The sequence below is a fragment of the Suricata suricatta genome, chromosome 7 (assembly GCF_006229205.1).
Source record: "Suricata suricatta isolate VVHF042 chromosome 7, meerkat_22Aug2017_6uvM2_HiC, whole genome shotgun sequence".
Taxonomy (NCBI): domain Eukaryota; kingdom Metazoa; phylum Chordata; class Mammalia; order Carnivora; family Herpestidae; genus Suricata; species Suricata suricatta.
This window is the reverse complement of record NC_043706.1, coordinates 77,248,718-77,262,176: the sequence shown is the minus strand read 5'-3', so window position 1 is coordinate 77,262,176 and position 13,459 is coordinate 77,248,718. Positions and strand designations below refer to the sequence as shown.

Below are 13,459 nucleotides of genomic sequence, written 5' to 3'. Positions count from 1 at the left end.
CTAAGGAAAGACAGTAACAAATGGTTGGTTCCCCTTCTCTGTTCATCAACCCTAAGATAACCAAAGAAATACCTAAGGGGTAGTTTCAGCTGTTACGTAGCCCCATGATTCTAAGCCAACTGACACAGAGAGAGGACATACCATTTTCTCTCTAAACATCAACTTTATCAGTTGCCTTTCTAATTTGGAACCAAACTTTGGTACCACATGGATCCCCATGAGAAAGGCATTCTTGCACTGATATCTTCCAGATTCTGAGGACTGATGCTGAGCACAGCCTGAATAATGTGAATGACAATAGAACCAAGTGTGATACTCACCCTTCTTCATACCCCAGGTAGTACCACTAAGTTGCCCAGACTACTTTGAATAAGCTATGTACAACTGAATATTTTAGATAGTGTAACAAAATTTATAACAATGTCTTTCCATATGAAGTACCATTTCTTTTCTGGTTCACTTCAGAGAAACAGCAGCAGATAGGAAAGGAGCATGAGAGTTGAAGTCTCTCAGAATGCTTGAGTTCAACCCAAGCTGACCAGCTGTGTGACTTTGGGAAAATCCCTTCACCTTTCTGGGCTTTCTGGGCTTCACCTTTTTTGGCTTCCTTGTCTGTAAACTGGATGAGGATTGAGTCAGGGAAACAGAAACCTTGCCAGGTGTTTCAAACAGAGGAGATATAAAACAAGGAATTGGTTACACAGGTGTTGGAAAACTGGAAGAACAGAAAGGGGAAGGAGATTAACTCAGTGATTAATGATTATAGGAAGCAGCTACCACTCCCAGGGCCAAAAGAGACCTAGAAGCAGCTGATGCCTCAGGAGCTACACCTGTGGAGGAGACAGCCCTTACCCAAAACTCCAGCAGGGAGTCGAGGAGGGACCCTCCTCCAGTACACATCACCGTGGAAGGAAAGAAAGAGAACAAGAAACAGAAGGAACCACAGCTTTATTCCTCCAGCCTTCTGATAATCCACCAGTGCCCCCTATTGGCAGAGTCCAATGATAAGTCGACCAGCCAAAGAAGCCTAAAAAACACAGCATCACAGAGGGGAACATAAAAAGAATTGGCATGAGGCCAAGAAACAATAGAAAATAAGCAGTGTATGAGTCTATAATGTCAGACTAAAAGTGAATTGTAATTTACTTTTAGTCTGTCTGACATTACAGAAGTCATTATAGTGACTTTACAAGAAGTCATTATACGGGGTGCCTGGGTGGCTCAGTCAGTTAAGCAGCCGACTTCAGCTCAGATCATGATCTCACAGCTCTGGGTTCAAGCCCTGCATTGGGGTCTGTGCTGACAGCTCAGAGCCTGGAGCCTGCTTCTGACTCTGTGTCTCTCTGAGCCTCCCCCACTCACACTCTGTCTCTCTCTCAAAAATAAGCAAATGTTAAAAAAAAATTTTTTTTCTAAGGAAAAGAAATAATTATAGAAGTCAAAATTAGTAGTTGACCAGAATTATTTATATTTTCCTGTTTGTATTAAAGTAATATTACTTTAATATACAGATGAAGATGGGGCACCTGGGTGGTTCATTAGGTTAAGCAACCGACTCTTAATCTCAGCTCACATCATGATCTCACGGTTTATGAGTTCAAGTCCCACATCAGACTAGACACTGTCAGTGGGGAGCCTATTTGGGATTCTCTCTCTCCCTCTCTCTGTCCTTCCCCTGCTTGCACTCTCTCTCTCCCTCACAAAATAAATAAACTTGTTTAAAAAAAATACATAGATGGAGATAGATCAATGGATGGATAGATAGATACAAATAGATACATAAATAGATTTAGTTCTGAGCTGAGCAATTTCTGAATAACTTTCATGAAAGTTTTTCTAATTAAAAGAAGTTTATGTTTAGGAAAAACTATAAGATACATGTTTCTGCAAACCCTTGTGACAGCATAGTTCTAGTGAAAATGTAGGTGATTACAGGATCCTTCCTCAAGAGTTGAGATCATAACTCTCAATGATGGAGACTCATAGAGTCTTCCATAAGAGGATTTAAGTCAGGTCTTTGTTCACTGAACCTACCTAATTTACCTTTTTTTTTTAAAACCAATCAAAAAAGTACTTAGTAGGCTGACCATGTACCTCAGTCCAAGATATCTATGATCCTGCCAGGGACCGCTCGCTCACCTGTGCTGCTGCCCCCAGTGGGCATGCCAGCTAGCCTTTGGAGTGGCGTTTCACTGTTTGGATACCATCCCCTCCCAGCTCCCCTGTGAAATCAGGGAGCCCATTTCAAATTCAGGGAATAGGGTGTGTGTGTGTGTGTGTGTGTGTGTGTGTGTGTGTGTGTGTTGGCACGCCCATATTCATGGGCACACAAGCTGTGCAATTGATGAAAGCCTTGTGCTCAGCAGGACCCTGTGCTATTCCTGAAAATCACCATGTAGCCAGTTTGCGTGGTGGGGTGGAGGAGGGCAGTTGTGAATAGAGGCCCAGGAACGGCCTTGCAGATAAAGTGGCTTTGGAGAAGGAGCCAGAAGAAGAAGGAGTGAACCATGCCATTCTTTGACTTATTCTGATAAAGTGAAGCTCATCCTTCAACCTTTGAGGCAAAGGCACCTTTTCCAGCAAGGTTTACACTGATGCCCTTAGCAGTTTCTGCTCCCAGCTTGGTATTCCCGTAGCCCCTTTACATATTTACTGCTGCATACTCAAATTACATTGTGAAATTTGTATTAAACATCTGTCTTCCTGGTATCCCTTTTAGCTCCTTGGAGAAAACAACTATTTGTATTCATTTTTGTAATAAAAGAAACAATAGTAGCTGTTACTCAATGCCAGACCCTGTCTCGGAGGTTTTACTACAAGACAGGAACTGTTGGTATCCCTGTGTTACAGTTGGAGAAACTGAAGAACAGAAAGGTTGAGTAACAAGCCCAAGTTATTCAGCTGGTGCATAGTAGAGCCAGGATTTGAATTCCAGAAAGCTGGTTCCTTCAGGGCTCACACAGTACACAGTGAGTGCCCAGTAATGGCTGGTGAATGAATGATTGAATGAAAAATTTAACAAAAAATAGTGACTAAATGATCAAGTAGAGAACCTCATGGGGCAGATTTACAAATAGAAGACGAACTTTATGTTGTGGCTGCAGAACCAAAATCAAGCCTGCAGAGGAGAGAAAAGACACTTTATGCTTTTAAGCCACACTTCCTAGCACAGATGATTACTTTCTTTAGAGGAAAAAAAAAGTATGTACTTGTAAATCAACTTAAATGTTACTTTAGTAATGCAAACAAAATTGCTTTCTTTGGCTCTATCTTTAGCTACAGTAATACTAAAATGACCAGAAGCTTTAGTGAAAGAGTGAAGTTAATTAATTTAACAAATACCTCAAGAGTAGAGTATGCTTGTATCGCATGCTGCTTCGGGGAGAAAAGTATGATAATATGGATATTGATTATAGAAAATTAAGCTTAGAAGTAAGTGATGCCTCTTCACTACCTCAGTCTTCGCCCTGCACTATGAGATCATTGCAGTGCAGGGGCAGAAAAGAAGAGGGAGTTGTCATCAGTGTTATTGGTTTGTTGTTGTTGTTTAAGTTGGGTCCGTGCACAGCATGGAGCCCAACACGGGGCTTGAACTCATGCCTCTGAGATCAAGACCTGAGCTGAGATCAAGAGTCAGACACTTAACTGACTGAGCCACCCAGGCACCCCACCTGTGTTGTCTTCTTTCATAAGTGCCTTGCTGTAAGAGACCCAGCCTCATCAGGGAAGTATATACATGGTGTTGCTGAAGGTAAAAGATTCCGTGTTTCTTAAGACTATCATTGGGACGCCTGGGTGGCTCAGTGGGTTAAGCGTCCAGCTTCAGCTCAGGTCATGATCTCACAGTTTGTGGGTTCGAGCCCCACATCGAGCTCTGTGCTGACAGCTAGTTCAGAGCCTGGAGCCTGCTTCGGGTTCTGTAGCTTCCTCTCTCTCTGACCCTCTCCTGCTTGCGCTGTCTCTCTCTGTCTCTCAAAACTAAATTAAAAACATTAAAAAAATTTTTTTTAAAAGACTGTCATTAAGCAGCCTTCAGAAGCGTGCCATCCCTCTCCTAGAAGACAGTCCCGAGATCTCCCCATTCATCTGATCAGCCTTCGGCAAATGAGTTCAGTGCTATAACCGTGTGTATATACTGCCAGAACCAACAGAGAAAGTCCCTGATCACATGGCTTAAGTAGAGAATGCTGCTCCAAGCCTCATAAAAATCCCCAAACCCTGTTTTCCATATACACCTGAAGCCTAACTGCCAGATCCCTGTAGTAATCCAGAGCAGTGAAACTGTGAGATGTTTCCATTCAGGAGCTCTGACCAGCAGTAAGCTGGTATGGCCTGAGAGAGATCGCCCAGACGGGCCTGTGCCAGCTGAGTTTCCGTCAGCTCCTCCTCCTTTCATCAGTAGCATAGGGTTCATCAGAACCCATGGGAACAAAAGGTTAAGGGTCATAGTTTCAGTAGGTCACATTTTCAACACATTATCCTCCTGGGGACTCACACCATAGCACATGAGTTTGGTAGTATGACCTTGTTTCAAAGGCTCAAAGGTCAATGCCACTTGCCTCGTGTGTGCCAACTGCTGGAGAAGGTCATCACCTGCTTGGGAGCAACCAGAGGACCAAAGGGTATCACTTCTTGACCTCTTGTAGGTCTTAGCCCCACACGGCACATTTCGTACTTCCCCCAGTGTGTGACGCAATGTCATTTATACTAGTGACTGCACATCATGGGACCAGGCAGTTACATAGTTAAGTGTGGTAGAAAATACTCTTCAAAACAATCCAACCAAAATATTCCATTCAAAATGCAAGACTGCTATCCCAGGTGTCCCTAATATTGTATTTTGCATTTGTTTATCATTCCTTTAGGCCATTCCTGACCAGTGAATTTTAGCTTAGATGCGTCTGTTTCCCTGAGAGTAGTGGAACGCAGCTCCATTACCACTGGTGAAATGGAACTAGTTTGCTATTTCTAATCACTTCATTTCCACTTTAACTTTATGATCATTACCTTTTTAAATAACATTTTTATGGGTCGTTAGTTTTGTGTGTGATTCTCCACTTGCCGCCCTTTCTTATTTTTTCTCATTATCAGAGCCTTCCTCGTTAAAAACAGAAAGTAAATAACAATGCAGACTTGTGATCACAGTTTCATAAACATAGAGCTTTACATTGGTACCTGGATATTTGCTTTCTGAGTACAGCAAGTGAGTTTAAATGATTCCTGAAAATGGGAAGACGGTGCAAGCTACCAAAGATGGAGGCTAAAACTAATATTTAGAAAGCCTCTGCGTGTTTTAACACTGGCCTGCATGTATGAAGATACTTGCTTTCTGTTTTGTGTGTTTGGAGTTACTACAACTGGCCTGAAGCAGACCAGAAATGGGTTCCTGGGAGGGACACAAGGCAGTTTGGAAGGTACCCATTGTATCAAAGCAACTCATTTTTTTGTTGTTGTTTAATGTTTATTTATTAATTTGAGAGAGAGAGAGTGAAAGTGGGAAAGGGACAGAGAGAGACACACACACAGAATCTGAAGCAGGCTCCAGACTCTGAGCTGTCAGCGCAGAGCCTGACGCCAGGCTTGAACTCAACCGTGAGATCATGACCCTGAGCAAAGTCAGACACTTAACCGACTGAGCCACCCAGGTGCCCCTATTGAAGCAACTCTTTTTTTTTTTTAATGTTTATTTATTTCTGAGAAACAGAGAGCCAGCAGAGGAAGGGCAGAAAGAGAGGGAGACACAAGATCCGAAGCAGGCTCCAAGTTCTGAACTGTCAGCACAGAGCCCCACGCAGGGCTCAAACCCACAAACTGTGAGATCATGATCTGAGCTGAAGTCAGACACCCAACCAACTCAGCCACCCAGGTGCCTCTCAAAGCACCTCTTGACCGAGAGCGGATGTAGGGCAATTTCACTCTACTCCAGGTGTCCTGCTTATGAGTGTTTCAGGGAATCCCCTCAGACCTCAGCAGTCACCTTCTCTCTGTAACTAGTCGGAATCTCTCAGTTGACAAGTAATCATGTAATCTTGTAATAGCCTTTCCATTGTTGACTGATACTGTTTCATAGTAAGTAACTTTCCAGTGTTAAGGTTTATCTACAAAGCTAAATTGTACATTTCTTAAGCACAGGGCCTAGTCTTGTACTTATCCATATTCCTCATCGCACTTGGGTTGGAATCCCAGCTCTATGACCCTGAATAAATTCCTTTACCTCCCTGCTTCTCAGTTTCCCTGTCTACAAAATAGAGGCAGTCATGCCTACGTTGCAGGACATCATGAGAACCAGCTAGCCTGGTACTGGACACTAGGATGTCCTTGGTAGATAGTAACTCTGATTCACTAGACAAAGCCTTGCACACAGAAGCTGAGTAAAATTTGGCAAAATTGGGGGTACCTGAGTGGCTCAGTTGGTTGGGCAGCCAACCTCAGCTCAAGTCATCATCTCACAGTTCGTGGTTTTGAGCCCCACATCGGGCTCTGTGCTCACATTTCAGAGCCTGGAGCCTGCTTCAGATTCTGTGTTTCCCTCTCTCTCTGACTGTTCCCTGCTCACACTCTGATTCTCTCTCTCTCAAAAATAAATGAACATTAAAAAAAATTTTTTTAATTCAGAAAAATTGAATATGACAAACAATAAACTCATGTAGGGGAAGAGCTAGTTACAAACTCTTGAAATTTCATGGTGCAGACACCATTTCCTCTGACCTTGAACTTAAATGACAGTTTACAATCCTGTTTTCAATGATGATCTCTTATGACTATATGATGATCATTTCAAGCTCATCGTGTATCCTAAGCCCAAAAGGATCTGATTTGGGATGTGGAGACTGTGCTCATTGGCATCCTCAGTCCCGTGCATGCATTTAAGCATCAGCTTGTCCCTGCATGGAGTGGCTTTCTCCAGCTCCTTGTAGCCATGTGGCAGATGGTGATACTGGGACTGATCTAATGATCCCCAAGGATGTTCCTGGTTTCTTTAGAGATTTTCTTTAAAAGCAACCATAGGCTCGCTTGCTCTCAGCATGGATCCACCACGCCGGTAAAGTCTGTGAGCCCGAGTTTAGGCTCCCGAGCCTAAACCCGTAATAAAGCCCTTTGCTTTTGCAAAAAAAAAATAAAATAAAATAAAAATAAAAAATAAAAAAATAAAAGCAGCCATAGTACCTGGTTTCTCTTCAGATCACATAAATCTTTCACCTTTTAAAAGCAGCCATAGTGGGGGACAGTAGCAGGACTTACTGAGACCAATGGCATCAAAATAAAAAAGAAATGGCAATAAGGGAGAAAGATGATATAAGATAGAAATAACGTTGGCGTGAGTTTCCCCCGTTTCCCATATATTGAACACATCTTCCAAAACTCGAGTTGTGTGTTACCCATTCAGCTACTGGCAGACTGTCTGGGAGCGGAGCAGAGAATGCTTCCTTGTGGAGGGTCCCCTCCGACTTGATCATGCCAGTCTTCCCTTTGTGGTGAAGTCACGTTACGGTGAAGAAATGGGTCATGTGACTTTCTCATTGCCTCCTTTGGTTACTTCTAAATATGTACTTCCTTGCCTTGCACTCCCTTTCAAGGGTTCCTATGGGGAAAGTACATAAAACAGATTTGGTAGATACATTTACTGAATCTATTACCATGTCAGCTTAGTAGGACCCAAAGGTAGGTCAGATGAGCTCCTTCTCAATAGTAGTACTAGAGGACAGGACAAATGAGGACTGTCGCCTACCTTTCACTGGCTAGGTGGTGTGGTGTATTGGTTTATGCAGTGCCTTGCTCCAGAAGTAATTTGAGATGACACCCAGCCCAGTCTGTGTTGTTATCCTCTGTACACTGTAATTGTACGTTAGGGGCACAGCTAGACTTATGGCATTCCAGTAATAACAAGCTTTTACCAGGTGTTTACTATGTTAGAGACCCTAATTAGATGCAGAGTTATTAAGAGAAATGAAGCAATCCCTGATCTGAAGGAGTTTGCTATCTTATGGTAGAAACAGACCCAATTAAGTATAATAAAAGGTAAGATGGCAGTGAGTGCCCTTGTGGAACTATAATGTGGGTCTAGCAGTCATGCTTTTGTTGTTGTTCGTGGTGGTGGTAGTGGTCGTGGTGGTGGTGGTGGTGGTGGTGTGTGTGTGTGTGCGTGTGTGTGTGTGTGTGTGTGTTTTAACCAAACATCTTGGGACTCATTATCTGACAGATTTTTTTTAATTTGGAATTTTATTTCATGTCCTTCAAAACTATTAACAATTAAGATCTCAGAGCACCTGGTGGCTCAGTTGATTAAGCACCCGACTTCAGCTCAGTTCATGATCTTGGGATTTGTGAGTTCGAGCCTCACATCAGGCTCTGTACTAGAGCCTGGAGCCTGCTTTGGATTCTGTGTTTTCCTCCCCCTCTGCCCTTCCCCTACTCTCTCCCTCTCTCTCTCTCTCAAAAACAAATAGACATTTAAAATTTTTTAATAAAAAAATAAAATCCCATTCAGTTATATATGTGAGAAATTTCCCTTACTGGAAAGAATGCAGCATTTAAAAATCAGTCCTGCCTTGGACAACCCACGACACTTCTCACTCTGGCAATGGGACCAAGAGGCTGGTATCACTGGTTCTAACACACTGGAGACTGCACCCGGAAAAGTTGTTATCCACGCTGAATATTGAACAAGGGATTGAGTCCTCACAAGAGTTTTGGCTCTGTGTTCTGCAGTGAATTCAGTACACGTGGAAGTCAGCTACCCAGTTTGCCAGTTCAAGCCAAGATAATTTTTCTTTTTTTTTTCCTTAGAGAGAGAGAGAGACAGAGTGCGAGTTGGGGAGGCACAGAGAGAGAGGGAGACAGAATGGGAAGCAGGCTCCAGGCTCTGAGCTGTCAGCACAGAACCCGACACGGGGCTTGAATTCACAAGTGTGAGATCATGACCTGAGCCAAAGTCGGATGCTCCACCGAGTAAGCCACCCAGGTGCCCTTACCTGAGCTTTTTTAATCAGTTCTACCACAGCTTCCAGCAAGGACCCCATGGTGGTCGCGTTCATTTGATTTGTACACATGATCTGTAGACCTGCCTCCCCTTCCTATGAGGTCAGCAGTACTTGCAGGAACCTAGACGATGCACATAGGTTTCTCATACAGGGTGAGAAAGTCATCCCTGAACACCAGCAAGTTTCATCCCCGTCCATCTGAAAAAGCAATTGGCCTTGGGTAATTTATTTTTAATTGTCCAAGTCAATCTCTGCGATGGGTGTGTGGGCAGACACAAAACTGTGCATAAATAGCACATTTTCAATCTATAAAATGTAAAGAATCAGGAGCACCTGACAGTAGGCTGAGACTCAGAAGATTTGCCGGGAAGAAAGACAGCTGCATGGCAAAGCGGCTGCTTATAATTAGGAAAGGAATAGCCCGCGTCCTGTGCCGCTCGGCAAACTTCAGCCATTTAAATGACAGCCAGTTTGTTTAGTTCTGTAACCCCCATCCTTTATGGTCCAGGAATTGAGTCCTTGTTGAGAACGCCACTTTGGATTGTCATCATCTCTGGTATCATTGTACAATCAGGGATGACATGATGACTGAAAAGTCCCAGCTGGAAACCATGATGAATGAGAAAGACAGAAGTCGATTTAATGCCACTTTTTAACTTTTTAAGTGAGGGAACGCTATTCTCCACCCCCTGTGGACTTTCAGTTTTTAACAGACCATATTGCCAGTTTTGCAGCTGACAAGGAATGTCTGTTGCTCTCTTTGGCTCAAGTGATCAGCAAGTGTCACAGCACTCCTTATGTAGAATGGCTCTCCACAGGACTGATGGGGAGGGAAATTAATAGGCTTCCCATTGTTACCGTGCATTTTTGCCAGGATATTTCATTAGTGTAAACACTGAACCCCTTGTCATCTTGTTTAGCCACTTGACCCTAGTGATTTTCAATTCTGTGTGCCAGGTGATGAAGTGGAGCCGAGGCGTGCACGAGACAGGCACTAATTATTGGAAGCAGAATCATTGCTGACCCAGTACGAGATTAACTGCTCCTTTGCAGTCTTTATTCTGGGACATTAGCACTGTCTGGTTATCTTGCTTCAGTTGAGGGATTCGGGACAATAGTGGTGCTGATGGTAACGTCGGCAATTTCCCTGTTTGTTTTGCAGGTCACGGCCAGGGGCTTCGGGCCGCTGTTACAGTTTGCCTACACCGCCAAACTATTACTCAGCAGAGAAAACATCCGCGAGGTCATCCGCTGCGCCGAGTTCCTGCGCATGCACAACCTGGAGGACTCCTGCTTCAGCTTCCTGCAGACCCAGCTCCTGAACAGCGAGGATGGCCTGTTCGTGTGCCGAAAGGACGCTGCGTGCCCCCGCCCACATGAGGACCGTGAGAACTCCGCGGGAGAGGAGGAGGAGGAAGAGGAGGAGACGATGGACTCGGACTCGGCCAAGGTGGCTTGCCCCAGGGACCAGATGCTTCCAGACCCCATCAGCTTTGAGGCTGCTGCCATCCCAGTAGCAGAGAAGGAAGAAACTTTGCTGCCCGAGTCCGACGTGGCCCCTGACAGCAAGGAGAGCTCCGAGAAGGACGCGTTAAGGCAGTACCCCAGATACAAGAAATACCAGCTTGCATGTACCAAGAATGTCTATAATGCATCATCACACAGTACCTCAGGTTTTGCAAGCACATTCAGTGAAGATAACTCTGGCAACAGCCTCAAGCCGGGGCTTGCCATGGGGCAGATTAAGAGTGAGCCGCCCAGTGAAGAGAACGAGGAAGAGAGCATCGCGCTCTGCCTGTCCGGAGATGAGCCTGACATCAAGGACAGAGCAGGAGACGTTGAAATGGACCGGAAACAGCCCAGCCCTGCCCCTGTCCCCGCCCCCCCTGCCGGGGCCACCTGCCTGGAGAGATCCGGGAGTGTGTCCTCCCCCTCCTGCTTAAGGTCTCTGTTCATAACAAAAAGTGTGGAGCTATCTGGCCTGCCCGGTACCTCTCAGCAGCACTTTGCCAGGAGTTCAGCATGCCCTTTTGACAAGGGGATCACTCAGGGTGACCTTAAAACTGACTACGCCCCTTTCCCGGGGAATTATGGACAGCCCCACCTGGGCCAGAAGGACACGTCCAACTTCACCATGGGGTCGCCCCTCAAGGGGCCTGGGTTGGAGGCTCTCTGTAAACAGGAAGGAGAGCTGGACCGGAGAAGTGTGATCTTCTCCTCGAGCGCTTGTGACCAAGTGAGCACTGCGGTGCATTCATATTCTGGGGTAAGCAGTTTGGACAAAGACCTCTCTGAGCCGGTGCCAAAGGGTCTGTGGGTGGGGGCTGGCCAGTCCCTCCCCAGCTCACAGGCCTACTCCCACGGTGGGCTGATGGCTGACCATTTGCCAGGAAGGATACGGCCCAACACTAGCTGCCCGGTGCCAATCAAAGTCTGCCCTCGCTCGCCCCCCTTGGAGACCAGGACCAGGACCTCCAGCTCGTGCTCTTCCTATTCCTACGCAGAGGATGGGAGTGGGGGCTCGCCCTGCAGCCTCCCTCTCTGTGAGTTCTCCTCCTCGCCCTGTTCCCAGGGAGCCAGATTCCTTGCCACAGAACATCAGGAACCAGGCCTGATGGGAGATGGAATGTACAACCAAGTCCGACCCCAAATTAAATGTGAGCAGTCTTATGGAACCAACTCCAGCGACGAATCCGGATCGTTCTCGGAAGCAGACAGTGAGTCGTGTCCTGTGCAGGACAGGGGCCAGGAGGTAGGGAACCCGCATAAATTCAAGCATGTGGTCCACTCTTGCAGTCCTTTACCTGGACTCTATCTGCTACCCCACCACTCCCGGATTAAAGGTCCCCGTAAAGGATGCTTCCCCCATCCACAGAGGCAGGTTGCTTCAGAGTCATTCCAAAATAACCACTTTTGTCCTAGAAGGCACTTGAAATTTGATCTAGATATCAGTACTCAACAAGCAGAGGCAAGCTGATTAGAAAACAAAATGTGAAGTCTAATGCATGAAAGCATGAGATACTTCAGCTCTCCCATTCCCTCTCCCCTTCTCCTTCTCCATCTGCTTTGAAAGGATGCCCCACTCCTCGCCCTCATCCTTGCACTGCACCCCGTCAGTGTGAAAGAAAATACAGAATCGCTTTCAAAACTGACTGACTGACACTAGACAGACCCACAGTAATAGGTGCTCTCCCGGCACCCTTTAGGTTTCCCTTGTCAACAGGAGACCCTGGGGCCGTCCCTTGTCCGCTGCCATGCAGGCGATAGACAGCTCACCATCCATCCTTGTCCTAAGGTCACCACAGGAGCACCCTAGTCAGTCACACATAACTGCATAACGTATCCTTTCCTGAACTCCCCGCCATGACGAGAAGTCATTTTGAGGAGTAGCGGAGTGGAGGACCGGTTTCAACCCACCCGCAGAAGTGCTTTATAGATAACAATTCCCAAGGCTCCTCGTGTCTTACGGATGCTGGGAGACAGAGCAGGAACAGCACCAGCCACATTGTGAGCAAGACTCTCGTGGCTAAGGAGAGAAAGGAGTAGGTGCCCCATACGTTCCCCTTTCCCTCTGTAACATGAGAGGCCCCCGCAGAGATCCGAGGGAGCCTGTGTCATGATCTGGCATTGTCTGGCTGATTGACAAGGGACCAACCTGAGACTGCCACCTGGGTCTCAGACCTGCCTGGGAGCAGCAGCAAACCCAGTGAGGAGTCCTCTTCAGAGCTGCTTATCTGAAAACCACAGGGGGAAGCGAAGCGTGGTCCTCATTAGGCCAGTGCCCTCAGTCCGCGTCTGCGCTCCCTGGATAGGAGCCCCTAGTAAAGTAGGGATGTTAACCCAGCCAGACAGCAGAAATGCCACACGGGGTGAGGGGCCTTTTCACAGAGCCACGTGCGGCTTATTCAGCCTCTGCAAGATTGGCAAGGAGCACATGAGGTTTCAGTTAGGGCATGTTTTGAAAATAGATCCCAAAGCTCCCTGTGCCAACTGCAGAGATGATCACTTCCTCGTCCTGCTAGCTAGCCTGGTCCCTGCTCTTCCGTTACTGCCTGGGAAAAATGGAGAAAGTCAGAAACACACCGAAAGGATTTAATTTCACTAAAAGAAATTATAAAGGAAATGTGGATGGGAATTATTCCTTTCTGAGTGCACATATCCCCTCAGGTTTGGGGTGGAGGGTTGTGCCTGTGCCCCTGACCTGAGAGGACTGAGTTTTTGTGAAAACAGGAAACCTTGTTCCCTCTCTTCCCTCACTCATTTCTCTTCCTCCGGTCATAACCGAGGTGAGGTTTTCTTTTCTCTCCTGACATTGTTCAGAAGTGCCCTTGATGCAGAGGCCTAGTCACTGGGTCCAGTTCATCAGCAGAATGGTTTATCTTGCTGAGGATTGGCGTCTGGAGAAAAGGACAAACGTCTTTGTCTGTGTCTCTCCCTTAAGGGGGGCACCGCTGTTAAGCTAAAAGGGTTCTGTTATC

General features: G+C 46.1%; 1 protein-coding gene across 5 annotated transcripts in view; it reads left to right on the top strand.

The window, feature by feature from the left end:
- BACH2 (BTB domain and CNC homolog 2) overlaps positions 1 to 13,459 on the top strand; it is a 358,199-nt gene that overhangs the window by 326,765 nt on the left and 17,975 nt on the right. For all 5 annotated transcript variants that reach the window (XM_029943601.1, XM_029943598.1, XM_029943600.1 and 2 more), the window contains one exon: positions 10,144 to 11,733. In XM_029943601.1, coding sequence (XP_029799461.1) covers positions 10,144 to 11,733 — 1,590 coding nt within the window. The remainder of the gene's footprint in view (positions 1 to 10,143; positions 11,734 to 13,459) is intronic.